At 39.3% G+C, this 14,051-nt stretch overlaps 1 protein-coding gene across 1 annotated transcript in view; it reads right to left on the bottom strand.

Annotated features, from left to right (window-relative positions):
• Nucleotides 1-7,963: 7,963 nt before the first annotated feature.
• Nucleotides 7,964-14,051, bottom strand: part of fat2 (FAT atypical cadherin 2) — a 94,890-nt gene continuing 88,802 nt past the window's right edge. The window contains exon 28 of the mRNA XM_086138022.1: nt 7,964-13,198. Within this exon, the coding sequence (XP_085994148.1) occupies nt 12,696-13,198 (503 nt within the window). The 3' untranslated portion in view covers nt 7,964-12,695. The remainder of the gene's footprint in view (nt 13,199-14,051) is intronic.

Genomic DNA, 14,051 nt, shown 5'->3' with positions numbered 1-14,051 from the left:
TTCATCACGGGAACCCATTGTTCTATTTTGACTGATATTCATAATCAAGAATTCTGACACTCAAAAGTATAATGTTTCAAGGGTAAATGTTTGAAAACGATGCATTAACAATGAACATTACATCAGTAGCTGTGTACTCCAGGTTTATTCCAAAAAATAAATGGATCAAAAACTGGTGCACTCATGTGGCATCATCAGAGTATTTTTTCCAATTTCACACTGCAAAGATTAATTTACTGGTAATCATTAATACAGGTAAGTATTGATGTGGCTTGACATCCTCTTCCCAAGATGATGCACGTGTAATCTACGATCAATTTGACGAAATAATTTAACACACGCCATCATGAGTTCGACCAACAGTTAACATTAGCATTACTACACCTTATGACGAAGGTTTTATTCATAAAGTTACCATGCTACAACCAGTAAATTATAGAATAACCAATACTGTTTCATAATATTTTTCATAACGATTAGCCTACAAATCTAATGACCAACTTGCCTCGTAATCGTGCCTCTCGTCGTATCTTGCTCTCGTGTTCTGTGCATATATTTCAGGTGAGTTTAGTGATACGCCCTTTGGACGATTTATACGAAAAATCAGACTGGCATTCCCATTTCTTAAATGTCGTAATTAGTAGACCTTTGTGAGTTTTTTTTCGCCGCCATCTCAGATTTTCATCCGCGCAATTCCTCAGTTTGCGGACTAAAATACCCAGTCAGCAAAATTGGTCTGGCCCAGCTCTGGGGCAGACACGGCACGTACACTCTGCCCACATACCTCAATGAATGACGGTCCTGCAGTGGCCCACATCTGGCATCCATGATGTGGGCCAGATTCGGCCCAAATCTGAGCCGCATTGTAAAACCATATCTGGCCCTACTCCGACCCGACGCTGGGCCAGAACAGGTTCCTGATATTAGCCTGAATTCAACCTCAACTAAGCCACATCTTTCATGAGCCATATTTGACCCACATTAAAAAAAAGTCTCAAAAACAACTGTTATAAAAATATGTTTATTGTCATAATTTGTGAACCTCACATATAACGCCACATACACTGGAAAAATGCACTTTTCTTTATTTAACAGTGAACACAAAGTCCAAATTGGAATGCAGCCTACTCTTGAACTGTATTTTTCTGTCCATCAAATTGTTGCGCTCTCCTTGTCCTCTTTTCTTCTCATGCTCTCCTTCCTGTCACCATCCCGATCAGGAGCCAGATGTAGCCATCTTTTGATCGTGACATCAATTTCCTGGTCTGAGGCCCAAGATATTAGGCTGTTAGGTCTCACAGTGTGGACAAGAATGGACAGTGTGTTAGGAAAACAAACATTTGTACATGTCATGAACAATGAATGGTCAGTCAAAATAACCCCTGAAATTTCTTATAATAATAATACATTTCATTATAAGCGTCTTTCAAGACACTCTAGGACACTTTAAGACACAAACTAAATGAGGTGTGACGCTGTGGGGCGGAATATTTGCCACCAAAAACTAAACGCGAATAACTTTTAAATAGTTTATACTGAATTTGAATTACGTGAATTGAAGGTCAGTGGCTCGGATAATGGACGGATTTGTATATTTTACTCTGAATCATATTAAATAACTGAATCTGAATTGTACAATCTGAATTTGAAATGATAGACTTTTTTTTCTTTGAAACTGTATTTGATCCTCACTGAAAATTAAATTCTGTTTATTTTCATATTCAGTCTTACAAATACAAAAAGGTGTTTTTTTCAACGTCAGATTTTGTTTTTGAATTGAGGTACTACGTTTAAAATGAACTTTATGGTCAAGTAGGAAGTATCCGGTTTGTATTGCAGCAAACGGAATCAAAATTAATTTCATTGTATTTCAGTGCAGAAAGGGTTCTTTTTGGCAGCACCTCTGATGGATTCAATCACCTACATTTTCACAAGTGATGTGTCGGTCGCGGACGAGCCGGTACAAAGAGCCGGCTCTTTGAAGTGAACGATGAGCCGTTTTCAGCCCCAAAAAAATGACCATGTATAGTAAGGCGTTTTTAGAAAAAAAAATGACCACGTATAGTAAGGTCTTTTTAGCTGTTTAAAAACGACCATGTATAGTAAGGCGTTTTTAGCCGAATAAAGGAGGAATGTCGGCGCCATTTGACTGTCGTTGCTGGACAGTCCCGGGGCGCTTGTGTCTTGCGCCTGTAATTGCGCCTGCAAGTCGCGGCTTGGAGTTTGAAGCGGATTACGTGGGACAGGAGAAGTGAACGAATCTCTTTTCGTCAATGGACGCTACAGCTTCGTGTTTGCATTCAAAACTTGGCTTGTAGCAGACGTGTGCACATTTTCAGCATGACGTCTCTGATCCACTGGAGAAAGGACACTTTGATCCTCTCCTCTTTCATCTATAACTGCTTCAGACAACAAAGTGTGTGCAGAAAATTGGTGAAGATTGCACGACTGTCTGTGTCCTATGTGTTGTGTTGTATTATTTTTGTTATTTTGACTTCAAAATGGCGCCGTGAGAGTGGCTGCCTTTCCAGCAGCTCCTATATTTTGTTGTTCTACTTCTTCCTTTCATAACTTTGCTGCTGTGAATCGGGAATTTCTCCATTGCGAGACTAATAAAGGTTTTCTTAAAACGACCATGGCGTAAGGCGTTTTTAGCAACAAAAAAAAAAACCCGACCACGATTAATAAAAAAACACACAATCCCACTGCTCTATGTGGTGCTTTGGATCAGTGGTGGAGTGATGGAGTGCCACACCAGAGGTTGAGGATTTGATCTCTGGTTGTTGCAACAGTCTACTCTTTAACCACCATATACAACTTATTTGAGGAAAAACACAAAACAACCAAAAGGTTCATTGTGGTTGGTTAGCTCAGTGGTAGAAAGCTGAAGTCCCAAATCCAGCGGTTGGGTGTTCGATTCCCAGTGTTTGCAACAAGGTCACACCTGTCTTTAACCACCATTTGCAGCTTTATTGACGAAAACACAAAACAAACAAGAAGTTATGTGGTGGTGTGGCTCAGGGGTACAGAAACAATGTCCCAAACTAGCGGTTGGGTGTTCAATCCCCAGAGGTGTCAACCATATCCCTTCTTTCTTTGACCAACATGATAAGTAAGGCTTATTGAAGTCCTCATTTGTATCGTAAGCCATTTTTCGCCGAGAAAAACCACCATGTATCGTAAGCTCTTTTTGGACGAAAAAAACAACCATGTATACTAAGGCGTTTTTGGACGAAAAAAACGACCATGTATAGCATTTTTGGACGAAATGTTGAGCCGAAAAAAACGCCAATGTACTGTATAGTAAGGCGTTTTTAGCCGAAAAAAACGACCATGTATAGTAAGGCGTTTTTAGCCGGAAAAAAAATGACCATGTCTAGTAAGGCGTTTTTAGCCGAAAAAACAACCATGTATAGTAAGGCCTTTTTGGACGAAAAAAACGACTGTGTATAGTAAGGCGTTTTTAGCCGAAAAAAATGACCATGTATGGTGAGGCGTTTTTAGCTGAAAAAAAACGACCATGTATAGTAAGAGGTTTTTGGACGAAATTTTTAGCGGAAAAAAACGACAATGTATAGTAAGGCATTTTTGGACAAAATTTTTAGCTGAAAAAAAAAGACCATGTATACTAAGAAGTTTTTGGCCGAGAAAAACAACCATGTATAGTAAGGCGTTTTTAGCCGAAAAAAATAACCATGTATAGTAAGGCCTTTTTGGACGAAAAAAACGACTGTGTATAGTAAGGCGTTTTTGGACGAAAAGAAACGACCATGTATAGTATGGCGTTTTTGGACGAAAAAAACGACCATGTATAGTAAGGCGTTTTTGGACGAAAAAAAACGACCATGTATAGTAAGGCATTTTTGGACGAAATATTTAGCCCGAAAAAAACCGACCATGTGTAGTAAGGCGTTTTTAGCTGAAAAAAACAACCATAAATAGTCAAGCCTTTTTGGACGAAAAAAACAACCATGTATAGTAAGGCGTTTTTGGACGTAAAAAACGACCATGTATAGTAAGGCCTTTTTGGACGAAAAAAACGACTGTGTATAGTAAGGCGTTTTTGGACGAAAAGAAACAACCATGTCTAGTATGGCGTTTTTAGCCGAAAAAAAAGACCATGTATAGTAAGGCCTTTTTGGACGAAAAAAACAACCATGTATAGTAAGGCGTTTTTGGACGAAAAAAACGACCATGTATAGTAAGGCGTTTTTGGACGAAAAAAAACGACCATGTATAGTAAGGCATTTTTGGATGAAATTTTTAGCCGAAAAAAACCGACCATGTATATTAAGGCATTTTTAGCTGAAAAAAACGACCATATATAGTCAGGCCTTTTTAGCCGAAAAAAAAATGACCATGTCTAGTAAGGCGTTTTTAGCCGAAAAAAAAGACCATGTATAGTAAGGCCTTTTTGGACGAAAAAAACAACCATGTATAGTAAGGCGTTTTTGGACGTAAAAAACGACCATGTATAGTAAGGCCTTTTTGGACGAAAAAAACGACCATGTATAGTAATGCCTTTTGGACGAAAAAAAACGACCATGCTTAATAAAAGAACACAACTTCACTGCTCTATGTGGTGCTTTGGCTCAGTGGTAGAGTGATGGAGTGCCACACCAGAGGTTGAGGATTTGACCATTTATAGTAAGGCATTTTTGGACGAAATGTTTAGCCGAAAAAAACGACCATGTACTGTATAGTAAGGCGTTTTTAGCTGGAAAAAAACGACCATTTATAGTAAGGCATTTTTGGACGAAATGTTTAGCGGAAAAAAACGACCATGTACTGTATAGTAAGGCGTTTTTAGCCGGAAAAAAATGACCATGTAGAGTAAGGCGTTTTTAGCCGAAAAAAACAACCATGTATAGTAAGGCATTTTTGGACGAAAAAAACAACCATGTATAGTAAGGCGTTTTTGGACGAAAAAAACGAGAATGTATAGTAAGGCATTTTTGGACGAAATGTTGAGCCGAAAAAATTGACAATGTACTGTAAAGTAAGGCGTTTTTAGCCGAAAAAAAAACGACCATGTATATAGTAAGGCGTTTTTAGCCGGAAAAAAAATGACCATGTATAGTAAGGCCTTTTTGGACGAAAAAAACGACTGTGTATAGTAAGGCGTTTTTAGCCGAAAAAAATGACCATGTATGGTCAGGCGTTTTTAGCCGAAAAAAAAAATGACCATGTATAGTAAGAGGTTTTTGGATGAAATTTTTAGCGGAAAAAAACGACAATGTATAGTAAGGCATTTTTGGACAAAATTTTTAGCTGAAAAAAATGACCATGTATACTAAGGCGTTTATGGACGAAAAAAAACTATCATGTATAGTATGGCGTTTTTGGACGAAAAAAAAATGTCCATGTATAGTAAGGCATTTTTGGACGAAATTTTTAGCCGAAAAAAACCCGACCTTGTATAAGTAAGCCGTTTTTAGCTGAAAAAAACGACCATGTATAGTCAGGCGTTTTTAGCCGAAAAAAAACCCGACCATGTATAGTAAGGCGTTTTTGGACGAAATTTTTAGCGGAAAAAAACAACCATGTATAGTAAGGCATTTTTGGACAAAATCTTTAGCCGAAAAAAACGACCATGTATAGTAAGGCGTTTTTCCCCGAAAAAAAACAACCATGTATAGTAAGGCGTTTTTGGACGAAATTTTTAGCGGAAAAAAAATGACCATGTATACTAAGGCATTTTTAGCCGAAAAAAACGACCATGTATAGTAAGGCGTTTTTCCCCGAAAAAAAACAACCATGTATAGTAAGGCGTTTTTGGACGAAATTTTTAGCGGAAAAAAAATGACCATGTATACTAAGGCATTTTTAGCCGAAAAAAACGACCATGTATAGTGAGGCGTTTTTAGCCGAAAAAAACGACCATGTATAGTAAGGCGTTTTTAGCCGAAAAAAAATGACCATGTAGAGTAAGGCGTTTTTAGCCGAAAAAAAAGACCATGTATAGTAAGGCCTTTTTGGACGAAATCTTTAGCCCAAAAAAACGACCATGTGTAGTAAGGCGTTTTTAACCGAAAAAAAAAAAAAAACGACCATGTATAGTAAGGCGTTTTTGGACGAAATTTTCAGCCGAAAAAAAGGACCATGTATAGTTAGGCGGTTTTTGCCGCAAAAAACCCACCATGTATAGTAAGGCATTTTTAGCAGAAAAAACCGACCATGCATAATAAGGCGTTTTTATCGGAAAAAAAAGACCATGTATAGTTGGGCGTTCTCAGCCAGGTTTTTTTTTTCCGGCTAAAACCGCCAAAGTACACATGGTCGTTTTTTTCAACTAAAAACACCTTACTATACATGGTCCTTTTTTTTAGGCTAAAAATGCCTTACTATTCATGGTCGTTTTTTTTCGGCTAAAAACACCTTAATATACATGGTCCTTTTTTTCGGGTTAAAACGCCTTACTATACATGGTAATTTTTTTTCGGCTTAAAACGCCCTCCTATACATGGTCCTTTTTTTCGACTAAAAACGCCTTACTATACGTGGACGTTTTTTTCGGGTTAAAACGCCCTCCTATACATGGTCATTTTTTTTTTCGGCTAAAAACGCCTGACCATACATGGTCATTTTTTTTCTGCTTAAAACGCCCTCCTATGCATGGTCGTTTTTTTCGGGTTAAAACGCTTTACTATACATGGTCGTTTTTTTCGGGTTAAAACGCCTTACTATATATACATGGTCGTTTTTTTCGGGTTAAAACGCCTTACTATACATGGTCGTTTCTTTTTCGGCTTAAAACGCCCTCCTATGCATGGTCGTTTTTTTGGGTTAAAACGCTTTACTATACATGGTCCTTTTTTTCGACTAAAAAACGCCTTATTTTTTATGGTCTTTTTTTTTTTTTAGCTAAAAACGCCTTACTATACATGGTGGGGTTTTTTTTTTTTGTTAAAACGCCTTCCTATTTATGGTTGTTTTTTTCGGCTCAAAACACCTTTCTAAACATGGTCGTTTTTTTTTTTGTCGAAAAACGCCTTACTATACATGGTCGTTTTTTTTCGGCTAAAAACGCCTTACTATATACATGGTCGTTTTTTTCGGCTAGAAACGTCTAACTATCCATGGTCGTTTTTTTTTGTGTCTAAAAACGGATTACTAGACATGGTTGGGTTTTTCTCGGCGAAAAACGCCTTAATAGATACATGGTTGTTTTTTTTTGGGCTAAAAACGCCTTACTATAGATGGTCGTTTTTTTCGGCTAAAAACGCCTTACTTATACTGTACATGGTCTTTTTTTTTGGTCGAAAAACGCCCTACTATACATTGTCCTTTTTTTCATCTAAAAACGCCTTACTGTACATGGTAGGGGTTTTTTTCAGCTAAAAACACCTTACTATGCATGGTCGGGGTGGTTTTCGGCTAAAAACGCCTTACTATATTTATGGTCGTTTTTTTTCCGGCTAAAAACACCTTACTACACATGGCTGTTTTTTTTCGTCTTAAAACACCTTACTGTATACACATGGTTGTTGTTTTTTTTTCAGCTAAAAACGCCTTTCTATACATGGTCGTTTTTCTCTGCTAAAATCTCCTTACTATACATGGCCGTTTTTTTTTTTTGGTTAAAAACGCCTTACTAAATATACATGGTCGTTTTTTGGGGGGCTAAAAACGCCTTACTATACATGGTCGGGGGTTTTTCCGGCTAAAAACGCCTTACTATACATGGCCGTTTTTTTTTTTTGGTTAAAAATGCCTTACTAAATATACATGGTCGTTTTTTTTTTTTTGGCTACAAACGCCTTACTATACATGGTCAGGGTTTTTTTTTCGGCTAAAAACGCCTTACTATACATCACTGGTGTCAAACTCATTTCACACGGTGGGCCACATGCGGCCTCGGTAGATGTCAAGTGGGCCGGACCATTAAAATGATACCATACTTTGCTATAAACAACCAAAACAATGTCTTTCCTTTGTTTTGGTATAAAGAAGCACAAGAACATTTGGAAAATGTTGAAATTTAATGAACGTATCTTTTACAAAACATTTCAAGAAGCACCTTACATTTCCTTCAACAAATGTGCAATTTACTTTTATCATTCACATACATGCATTGCAACTGATCCCATTGATTGAACAAACTTTAACAAGTAATTGGTATTGAGAAATATAGTAATCCACTTTATGATTAAACAAGATTTATAAAGAAAGGAAGTTTTAAACCATTTACACGTGCGTATAAAATCTAAATGTAATCCCTGCCTACACCTTACAAACTAAGGAGAGTGCTATTAAATGTGTAAATGTGAGAGTGCTATTGATAGCGTATGCTGTCATGGGTCTGTCTCAGTGACGGACTGAGGCTGCTGTTGTCTTCTTCTCTGGTCAAAACAGTGTCCCCTACAAAATTTGCTGAGAAATAGGTTCTTATTTCATCCCATGGTTCAGTCTTTGACTTCATAAATTCTCCTCTCTTTACTCTGCTTCCAATGATGCAAAAACTTCTCAAAGTCCAAAAAACGTTCCAACTTTAGCTGCTTCCTCTGTGATATCTCCGCAATAAACTTTCGCAACACTTGTTTTAACGTTACACAACTTGGCAATCGTCTGCTTCCCGCGAGGTGAAGGCTGAGCTCGCCAATCTCATCTCGCGAGAACGGAAATCTCATCACGCAAGATTACTTAACGCAAGATCAAAACAACAATGGCGGCGATGGTCAAACTGCGATCGTTGCTGGAATAAAGATTGACCGTAGTTTTTTTTTTTTTTTTTGTCTTGACTGAGAAATTTCCTTGCATCCCAAAAACGCACATTATTTGGAACTGTGCGTCCCGCGGGAAAATTATGCGTCTAGGACGCGGGACGCAGAGGTAATGAGATGGCTCAATATGTATATGTTTTTTTTTTTTTACAAATTCAAGATATTAAAAAAAACCACATTTTTTAAAAACAGAAAAAAGTAAATACAATTTCAAGAGATAAGTATACTTTTTTCTTTTTTTTAAATTGTGCGACGTACTATCATGACAGTCACATGTTGACTACATAGCGTACTAAACTTCCCACAGCAGTGATTGGACAAGCGATGTAACGTGATCATCTGCAGCCAGTGATGGCCAAGCGGGTGTGTCATAACTAATTGACATGTTGAGTCGCGTGTATCTTACCCTCCATAGCAGAGGCCCCGTCGACCGTGAGACCGATTCACCGAACCCCTGAGGTTCGATCGAACCCAGGTTAAGAACCACTGCACTCGAAGTACATGAACAAATCCTTGTCATAGCACAGTTCAGTAAGTAACTTTGTTATACGATACATTTGGATTCCATATTGAAGTACTGTTATTCTTTAAACTTGTGTTTTGGTTCAATTTTAATCGAATTTACATGCACTGCTCTTCAATAAAATCATTACGAAAGTAATTTGGGGTTTTCTTTTCATATATTTTAGCGCAGTGTTTATGTTCAAACTGCATAATTTTATAGTGACAACTGCAACCGCTCTATATACTGTATTCTTTTTCAGGTGGTACTTGTTTTACATTTTTTAACATGTACAGTAAGCCAGTGAGTCATGCAGTGGTTCATCGGGCTTGACCCACAAGAGACCAAGTGTCAGAGAAAAAGGCCAAATGTAGCATTTTGTGGTCCCATTTCTGGGAAATAAAATGAGCGCGCGTTGTGGGAAAATAGGTTTTTCCTGACCTTTGACACGCGCCTCTGACCCATTACGACCCGCAAGCGTTGTCTTTTCACATAATAAAAATGTATGACAGATGCACACGGAAAAACAGTCATACACTCGCAAACAGAAACGCAATTTGACCGCTGCATAAAATATGACTTTTTAAATTGGTGTCACGGTGTGTGTGTGCGCACGTGCGTGCTCATGCTGCTGCAGTAAAACAACGTGTATAATTTTGCATGTTTATGAGGCGTCATTAAGGCAGCGCACGCTGTCAAGGCATTCAAGTGTGCACAGAGACACACACGCATACCCAAAATATATGCCTGATATGAGCAAAACCAGCATGAATGCAATCAATTCATTATAAGATGAAATAATGAATGAAAAAACACTATTTTAATCAGGGGTAAGGCCGTGACACTTTTAGTGCCGTAACACTTTTACTTACTATAATGTATATTGCAGTCATGCGGACACAAAAGAAGAATAGTTTCATAACTACTGTAAGTGACTCAGTGAGACGGCTGTAATGTTTCTCTTTTTTTGGACAGGACAAAGAATATATGCCTGTGAGTATCATTATTCTTTCTGTCTACATGTGTTGTTCCCCCGCTTGTGTTTAAATATCCATTGCTTGTAAATCCTGACTTGCGATGCTATTTGCATATTCTCCAGTTAAAAATATAGATTATTTCCGCCATCGTTTTTTTTCTTTCTCAAAAAAATTTTTTTCTATTCAAAATGAATTATTTTTCCATATTGGAAATCATACTTCACTGCACAGCATAAATGGGCTCAAAGACTTTTTGATGGTTTGACATGCAGTGTGACAGCAGTGAGATTTACATGCTAATGAAAAATCAACATTTGCTATTTGATTACAGTATTACCTTTTTTATAATGCTACAATTATTTGAAAATATGATGAAAAGCTCATCTTGAAAAAGACTGAAAACTTTAAAAGTAACTTTTTCCTCAAATAGTTTTCGCTACAAAAAATATTACTTCCTGTAATACAGTATCCTCATTTTCTTCTTGGAAAAAAATATGATTGAACCTTAATGTGTCTCTCCGCTCAATTTTTTTTTAATTTAAAAAGATGCCATTCTTGTAAGATTGTTTTTCACCCACAAAATTTTGCCCTACTGTTTTCATGAAAAATAAATATATACATGCCACTTTATTCCCACTAGCTCAGATTTTTTTCTTGAAAAAGTAATTTTTCTTGAAGCCCCAACCGCGTTTTTTCCCCACATATGGCATTTTCGTTTTTCTGAAGTAAAAGCAAAAGCCAGAACACATTACCTCCAAACCTTCACTTTTTTTACTACGAATTTCCATTAAAGATAAATTGTAACAAACGCCTCCAGTATCTACATCGTTATCTCAACACACACACACACACACACGCACGCACGCACGCACACACACGCCCGCACACACACACACACACACACACACGCAGGCCTCTAAGTGAATAATGATGACGACACCTGAGGTGCTGAAATAATGGACGCTGTTTGATGTTTCATCAATTACGTGCTCACCTTTCTTTGACGCACGCACACACTTGTGCACAAAACTGGGCCAACACACTCATTGCTAATGAACCTGTGTGCATGAAAAAATGTAATGTACATGATGCAATCTGTGAATAATTATACATGAATAATTTTCTTGAAAATCTCCACTATTTTTCCTCCAAAAAGCAATCCAATTTTTATTATGTTCTTTATTTCGATATTCTGATTAGGTCTATACATCAAAAATACAGCATTGCAATGAACTCTCACAGCAACGAAACATTAAAAAAATAAACAATCTGACATTTGATTGGAACAAAATTAAACATTCAACCCAACTACACAGCATCACACTTCAACACAAACAAAACATACATTTCCATCTAAAAAAGTGCTCAAACAATACTCATGTAAGAGAAAATGTTGCTTTTATTTTGAAATCCACATTAATTACGGCTTTATCTAACGCTTCTTTCTGATGTGAAAAGGACAATGTATGGTTGCAAAGAATTAGTCTTTTTGCTAAGTCAGACTAACATAAAGGAAATGGACACAAACAATGTCAATGCTTGTGAACCGATGTGGATGGAGACGCTTATTTTGAAATTTTATCTGCATTTTCAGTCTTGTCTGGTTTGAGCCTGATTTTGAGGCACTCAATGTGCGGTTGCAGAGAAATGACAACAGTAAACTGGGCAAGCTGTGAAAAATCTGATCCATTTCAATAGTAACGTGAGTAGGGAGTACACTGGGGATTTCAAAATAAAAGATGGAGCTTTAGTTTCAGTCGGACGAATAGGAGCAGGAACTGAACTTTAAAAAAAGGACATGCTAAAGAAGATGGATGCATGTAGGCTGTTATTTTGAAATGATTACTGTTTGTTCAGGGATTGATGTGAAAGGACACCAGGAGAAAATGCCGTCTTAATATCATGGTAATTTTATGTTCCTTGTTCAGAGGATGCGGCCTCCTTGAAATGTTGATGACATCATGGACGGGACATTTAGTTGTGATCTGCCTGCCGGAAGCCCTCCAAAGGACAAAACAGTTTTCTCATGATGTCATTCAGTGTGTAATTCCTGTCAGTTTCCACTTCCTGTAAGTTTCAGCCTTCTGTCAGTGTCCACTTCTTGTCAGCGTCAATGCAGCCCATCGTCAATTTCAACTTCCGTTCAGTCACTATTTCCTGAGTTTCCATTTCCTCGTAGTTGTCCGATAGCTTTCACTCACTGTCATTGTCTACTTCCTGTCATTTTCCAATTCGTGCCTGACTCCTGTCACTTTCAACTTCCTTTCAGTGACTACTCCCTGTCAGTTTGCATTTTCTTAGTGTTCACTTCCCATCTGTGTCGACTTCCTGCCACTTTGGACAGGACATTGAACAATGGGCTTGGAATCGGATTTGCTGATCCGCAGAGTCAAGCAAGGTTGTTTCAAAATAAAACGTCAGGGGTCTCCCGTCAAGCTGCCCAGATGTCATCCCGCCACGGAATGACGCAAAGTTGTCCAGCCTGGCCGCGTCCTAAAACATGACTTCCTCACAGCTCCCAAAGTCGCTCTCCAGCATGCTGGTTTCATCATAGCTGTGCGGATCGGTCCCACTGGGGCGCGCCTGTGGTTGGGCGACGTTGGGCGACGCCCCCGTCGGCTCGGCGTAGGACGACCCGGCCACACTGAGCCGTACGCTGAGACGTTTGTAGCCCGCCGCCGTGTTGCCGTCGAGGCTGCCCGCGTGCTTGGCCGGGTAGTAGTTGGTGGCGGTGTACGCGTCAGGACACTGCGATCGCGGAAGGGGGACACCGTCGGGGTCCAGGAAATGGTCCAGGTTCCGGTTGCTGTAGCACGGCGGGAGTGGGGCGCGGCGATCCGAGCGCTCTAGCGGGAATGGGAAGCCGCCGAAGCGAGAGTTTCGCCGTGAGTCCGACACTGTGGACGACGAGTAGACGTCCTCTACGATGTCAAACTGAGGAAAGTCCTGGGTGGCGGCCATGGGACGGCCAAAGTAGTCGGGATCTGCAGGATAAACTGAAGACAGAGCACACACAGACATCAAACAGCTGGAACCTCTCTAACCTCCGCCAAGCACGTTAAGATGACCCTGCATGTCGATTTGATGGCTGTAATTCTTATTCTCATTATTCCCGCAACTGTTAACGACCTACCGCCTTTTGGTAGCTTCGATTATTACTATTCTGAGTCAAGTTGCAATTCAATTGCATGCTTGACTGCTTTATTAAATCCGATTTTTGAGGGCTTGAATTATACTTACGATTCTGAACACTATAGGATAGAGACAGGGTGGCTTTAATTGTTACTCTCATTGTCAAGATGGCGCCCGAGTAGGCAGCCGTCAGCAAGTGCTCTCATGAGCCTTGCTTTTTTTGTTGTTTTTGTGTTTGTTTTGTCACTTTGCGTTTGTTGTTACGTCGTGTGGACCTGATGTGGACTTTTTTCAGCATTTTTTGGCCACGATATTCATCAAGGAGGAGACTCTGTGCTTGGTGGTTGCGCCTTCTCGGCAGCATGGGTATACCGGCACTGTTTTTGACTGGGAGGAATGTCGGCGCCATTTGACTGTCGTTGCTGGACAGTCCCGGGGCGCTTGTGTCTTGCGCCTGTAATGGGCAGCATTTTTCACAGCCCCGCTTTGTTCAGCGGAGAGATCGGTGCTGTTGAACGGTCTGCGGCTGGATGGATGAAAGTCTTGAGGAGCCGACGATGAGAAGAAAGGAGCGTTAGCGCGGAGCGCCGATGCGGATTTGGAACTGGGAGTCGCTGCTTGGAGTTTGAAGCGGATTGCGTGGGACAGGAGAAGTGAACGAATCTCTTTTCGTCAATGGACGCTACAGCTTCGTGTTTGCTTTCAAAACTTGGCTTG

The sequence above is a fragment of the Hippocampus guttulatus genome, chromosome 2 (assembly GCF_054856545.1).
Source record: "Hippocampus guttulatus isolate MCC_2025c chromosome 2, RoL_Hgut_1.0, whole genome shotgun sequence".
In the NCBI taxonomy this organism is placed as follows: Eukaryota; Metazoa; Chordata; class Actinopteri; order Syngnathiformes; family Syngnathidae; genus Hippocampus; species Hippocampus guttulatus.
This window is presented reverse-complemented; position numbering and strand designations above follow the sequence as displayed.